The sequence below is a fragment of the Bombina bombina genome, chromosome 4 (assembly GCF_027579735.1).
Source record: "Bombina bombina isolate aBomBom1 chromosome 4, aBomBom1.pri, whole genome shotgun sequence".
NCBI lineage: Eukaryota > Metazoa > Chordata > Amphibia > Anura > Bombinatoridae > Bombina > Bombina bombina.
The window spans coordinates 1076642705-1076648704 of record NC_069502.1 but is presented as its reverse complement, the minus strand read 5'-3'; the positions used below and the strand labels follow the sequence as shown (position 1 = coordinate 1076648704).

Here is a 6000-nt window from a genome sequence, read left to right as displayed (position 1 = left end):
TATAGTACCTAGTTAAAATAAATACAAAGTTGCCTGTAAAATAAAAATAAATCCTAAAATAGCTACAATGTAATTTTTAGTTATATTGTAGCTATCTTAGGGTTTATTTTATAGGTAAGTATTTAGTTTTAAATAGGAATAATTTAGTTAATAATAGTAAGTTTTATTTAAATTTATTAAAATAATATTAAAGTTAGGGGGGTTAGTGTTAGAGTTAGGTTTAGGGGTTAATAAGTTTTATATAGAAGGCGGCGGTATAGAGGGGGTCAGGATAGGGGTTAATAAATGTAATGTAGGTGGTGGTGGGCTCCGGGTGCGGCGGTTTAGGGGTTAAACTATTTATTTAGTTGTGTGCGGGGTCCGGGATCCACAGGATAGGGGTTAATAACTTGAATATAGGTGGCGGCGGTGTAGTGGGGGGCAGGATAGGGGTTAATAGGTATAATGTAGGTGGCGGCGGTGTAGGGGAGGCATATTAGGGGTTAATAGGTATAATGTAGGTGGCGGCGGGGTCCGGGAGCGGCGGTTTAGGGGTTAATAAGTATAATGTAGGTGGCGGCAGTGTAGGGGGGGGCAGATTAGGGGTTAGTAGGTATAAATTATAATGTAGGTGGCGGCGGGGTCCGGGAGCGGTGGTTTAGGGGTTAATACATTTATTATAGTTGCGGCGGGGTCCAGGAGCGGCGGTTTAGGAGGTAATAACTTTATTTAGGTGCGGGGGGCTCCGGGAGCGGCGATTTAGAGGGTAAAACAGTGTAGTTTAGTGTGGGTGCTTAGTGACATGCTATTAAGAAAGCAGCGAAGAAGCCGATGAGCAGCGAGATCGATGACTGTCAGTTAACAACAGTCCGCTGCTCGTCGCTCCGTACTTGGTGCGTGGCTTCTTGACAGCTATTTTGATAACTTTGGCGAACGTATTCAGGTTTGCGGCGGCGATGTTAGGCGATCTTAGGCGAGTGTATTGGGTCGGCGAATGCAGGTAAGTTGACGGCTTCATAACTAGAGGCCTATGTATCGAAATAGTAAGAAAAAAGAAAACTAAAAAGATCAAGATTTTAGAAACTGTCTTTACCTTTTACATAAATAATTACTATATTTTCTAAAATCATATCACTTTAAAATGTAAACTTTTCTTTTAATATCTAAAACCGCTCAATTACTACATATTAAATGGTGTAATTGCTTTGAACAATTAAAACATATTGTTAACACAAATGTTTATTTATGAATAAAATATTTGTGTTTCAAAAGCTGCTCAATCGTAGTTATCTATCATCTATCTATCTATCTATCTATCTATCTATCTATCTATCTATCTATCTATCTATCATCTATCTATCTATCATCTATCTATCTATCAATCTATCTATCTATATATCTATCTATCTATCTATCTATCTATCTATCTATCTATCTATCATCTATCTATCTATCATCTATCTATCTATCTATCTATCTATCTATCTATCTATCTATCTATCTATAGTATATATACAGTATAACATATACAAATATTATAATAATTATAATATAATATAATATAATATAAAAATTCAGTAGAAGAGGCATTCTCATGGCTTTATAAATTTCAATATTCAGAACTTTATTAGTTTTTTTGATATCCAAAATAGGATTGGGTCAACGTTTCCGTCCTCACAGGGACCTTTAATTATATATAACCCCCGTAAGTTTGAAATATAAAAGGTGGCTATTATAGTAATTTTCCTTTTACATAACATATGTAATTTTCAGAGCTGGTATGTTATAGATAGAAAGCTTCACAACTAAATGCCCTTGACCAAGATGGCACTTGAGCAATCTCTCATATGGGCGAAGTGACATCTTGCCAGACTTTGGGTGGCGAATCTTATGACGCCGTTGCTAGAGCGACGCGTTTTCGCATGCTGTCAGTCTGTGTGTACATTCTAGTTGGCGGGAGATTCCAGCATGGCTGTACAACCCAAAGAGAAGCTGTCTATGGACAGCGGGGCCGAAAGCGGTTTCATCCACTTTTATAATTCTATGCCAGAGAAGCCTGATACCACTGTTCGGGTATTTGATAGGAACGATTATTACACCGTGCACGGCAATGACGCTCTGTTTGCAGCCAAGGAAGTTTTCAAGACCAATGGCGTCATCAAGTACTTGGGATCAGGTAAACCACCAGCTTTTTGGATATCAAATAGATGCTGTGTTTAACAACTAACCAAGTGGTGTTCCAAATCCTAGTTTGTAATGTTATGCATTGGTTCGTTTTCCCGAGGTTGTTTATGGTTTTAAGGTTATTACACATGCATTAATCTAGTTTTAAACGTTTAATTTCCTTTTGTCATCTCTCGGTTCTGCAGAACCAGTTCACTTGCTGTTGCACTCTTCATAAAATCAAGTCGAGAAGGCTGTGATGTTGCAGGAGTAGTCACTACAGTCATACTCTTAGTTGTTGCTATTTACAAACACCTTGATAGTGTATCAATGTATCCTTCCTGGTAAAATATTTTATAAATAAATGTGAAATGTTTAGTTATGCATAATGAAACTATGCAATCTATTTTCATGACCATGCCCCCTTTTCCTTCTGATTAGTGAGGGTATTCTTATTCTCAGAACTTGACATGTTCCCTGCTTTCTTCTCAAGGATAACTCTGCTTAAAGGGACACTGAACCCAAATTTCTTCTTTCGTGATTCAGATAGAGCATGCAATTTTAAGCAACTTTCTAATTTACTCCTATTATCAAATTCTCTTCATTCTCTTGGTATCTTTATTTGAAATACAAAAATGTAAGAATGTGTTTAGATGCCGGCCCATTCTTGGTGAACACACTGTGTTGTTCTTGCTGATTGGTGGATAAATTCACCCACCAATAAACAAGTGCTTTCCATGGTCCTGAACCAAAAAATAGCTTAGATACCTTCTTTTTCAAATAAAGAAAGCAAGAGAACAAGAAAAATTGATAATAGGAGTAAATTAGAAAGTTGCTTAAATTTGCATGCTCTATCTGGATCACAAAAGAAAAAAATTTGGGTTCAGTGTCCCTTTAAATGTGTATGGGTGCGTTTCAGTTTTAAGGGGATAGTAAACACCAAAAATGTTGTAGTTTATTTACTATTCCCCAGTTTTGCATAACCAACACTGTTATAGAAATATACACTTTTTTAACCTTTGTAATTACCTTGTATCTAAGCTTATGCAGACTGCCTCCTTATCTCAGATCTTTTGACAGATTTGCATTTCAGGCAATTAGTGCTGACTCTTAAATAACTTCACATGTGTGAGTACAGTGTTATACTTATGAAACACATGAACTAACGCCTTCTAGCTGTGAAATGCATTCAGATGAGAGGTGGCCTTCAAGGGCTTAGATTCTAGAAATTAGCATATGAGCCTACCTAGGTTTAGCTTTCAACTGAGAATAAGGAGAACAAAGCAAATTTGATGATAAAAGTAAATTAGAAAGTTGTTTAAAATGACATGCCCTATCTGAATCAGGAAAGTTTAATTTGAACTTTACTATCCCTTTTCAAATATAAGCATTTTTGCAATATACTTCCATTAGAAAACAATTCTTCTAGTAAAAGTTGATGTTTTTCTGCAGCATACAAACATATACTGTGAGGGCCCATGCACTCCTCCTAAGAGAGCTGGCAGTGGCGTTTATTGCTTCTAAAGATAGAATTTGCTTCATGCTGACTTTCTGGGAAGGTGAAGTGTCTGAATGCAGGTGCACGGGCCCTCACAGGATATGTGTTGCTAAAAGCACAAATACATAATTTGCAGAAGAACATGATTACAGATCAGTGTTCTCCACAGAAAATGTTGCTAGCTGGCTGGCATTATGAAGTAGCAGTGTGGGGGCAGTGTAGTATTTTCCAACATATAATTGACAGCTATCCAAACCACAAATTAATTGCATAATATAACATGCATTTTTAATACTGGCTAATTTTAGCTTAAAGGGATAATAAACCCACATTTTTCTTTCATGATTCAGATAGAGCATGCAGTTTTAAGCAACTTTCTAATTGACTCCTATTACTTTTTCTTCGTTCTCTCGCTATCTTTATTTAAAAGGCAGGAATGTAAAGCCCATTTTAGGTTCACAACCCTGGATAGCGCTTGCTAACTCAGTTTCTGAACCAAAAATTTGCCGCCTCTTAGGGGCCGAATTATCAATGTCCGACGCACATCGATAAATTCTGTCGGCATTTATCATTGCACAAGCATTTCACTAGAAATACTTGTGCAATGCTGCCCCCTGCACATTCGCTGCCAATCAGCCGCTAGCAGGGGGTGTCAATCAACCTGATCGTATGCAATTGGGCAGATTGCTGTCCGCAGTCTCAGAGGTGGCAGACGAGTTAAGGAGCAGCAGTCTTAAGACCTCCGCTTCTTAACTCCTGTTTCCGGCAAGGCTCGCGCGGAAACAGATGCATTCAGGGATTAATAAATCGGCCCCTTAAAGTGATAGTCAATCCTAGCGTTTGTGAAACGCTAGGATTGACCCATTGGAACAAATAAAGGGGACTTTCAGTAAATAAGTATAAAATACTTCACGCTGAAAGCTCCTTTTATTTGTTTCAATTGTTTGCCGCACTGAGCTGCTCAGGCAGCCCACGATTGATAATAGGAGTAAATTAGAAAGTTGCTTCAATATGCATGCTCTATCTGAATCGTTAAAGAAAAAATGTGGGTTTAGTATCCCTTTTAATATTGACTAAAATTTTAGCGAGGTGGTGCACTTGCTAAAAAAGGTCCTAGTGCAGATTTCTTATGTTTTTGTTTTCTAATCTTGAATATCCGTGTTCTTAAACACTTTTTGTATGCTTGTGGGACATATTTCCTTCCAATAGAGATGTGGGAGTTGCCCATAACTGTCAGTAAGTTTTTGTCCCAAAAACATGCATTTAACTGTTTAAAAACAAACTCGAAACCGCTTTAAATGGACATGAAACTTAAAGGGACACTGAACCCATTTTTTTTTTTTTTTGTGATTCAGATAGAGCTTGCAATGTTAAGAACTTTCTAATGTACTCATATTATCAATTTTTCTTAATTCTCTTGGTATCTTTATTTAAAAAGCAAGAATTCAAGTTTAGATGCCTGCCCATTTTTGGTGAACATCCTGGATTGTTCTTGCTGATTGGTGGATAAATTCACCCACCAATAAACAAGTGCTGTCCAGGTTTTTTTTTAAATAAAGATAGCAAGAAAACGAAGAAAAATTGATAAGTAAGATAAGTTATTTAGAAAGTTGATTAAAATTACATGCTCTATCTGAATCACGGAAGAAAAAATTTGGTTTCAGTGTCCCTTTAACATTTTTCTTACATGAATCGGAGCATACAATTTTAAACAACTTTCAAATGTACTTCTATTATCAAATTTACCTAATTTTCCTGGTATCTTTTGTCAAACAATGTATTACTGGGAGCTAGCTGAACAAAGGTGAGCCAAAAAAAAGCATATATGTGTAGCCAAGTCAGCAGCGTTCTCACAGTAGTGTTCTGCTGCTCCTGATCCTACCTAGGTATGTTTTTCAACAAAGCATAACAAGAGAGTAAAGCAAATTAACCTCTTAAGAGTAAGACGGGTACAACGTTCTATTCCGTCCTAACCGTTCCGGACTTTAGCACCGGTACGACGAAATAGAACGTCCTAGTTGTTTGACTGTCCTAAAGCCAACGGCGCTTCCAGGATAGGATTGCAGTTTGGAGGGGGTGCCTAGTGTCATAAGAACGCCCCCCCGACATGATCCCATCATTGAAATCTCGCTATTGCGGGATTTCAATTTGGCTACCTCGGAAAGTTGTTCCGATGTAGACAAATTGACCCTGTTATCAAAGGGTTAAATAGGAGTAAAGTTGTTTAAAAATGCATACTCTATCTGAATCATAAAATATAGTTTTGACTTTACTGTCCCTTTTTAAAACTACAGTAAAGTCAAAATTAATCTTTCATGGTTTAGATAGTGAGCAATTTTAAGTCCTTTTTTCTAATTTTT

The 6000-nt window shown here is 37.1% G+C and overlaps 1 protein-coding gene across 1 annotated transcript in view; it reads left to right on the top strand.

Annotated features, from left to right (window-relative positions):
- Positions 1–1923: 1923 nt before the first annotated feature.
- Positions 1924–6000, top strand: part of MSH2 (mutS homolog 2) — a gene marked incomplete in the record, with an annotated part of 816329 nt that continues 812252 nt past the window's right edge. Inside the window, 1 exon segment of the mRNA XM_053712233.1 lies at positions 1924–2155. Coding sequence (XP_053568208.1) covers positions 1948–2155 — 208 coding nt within the window.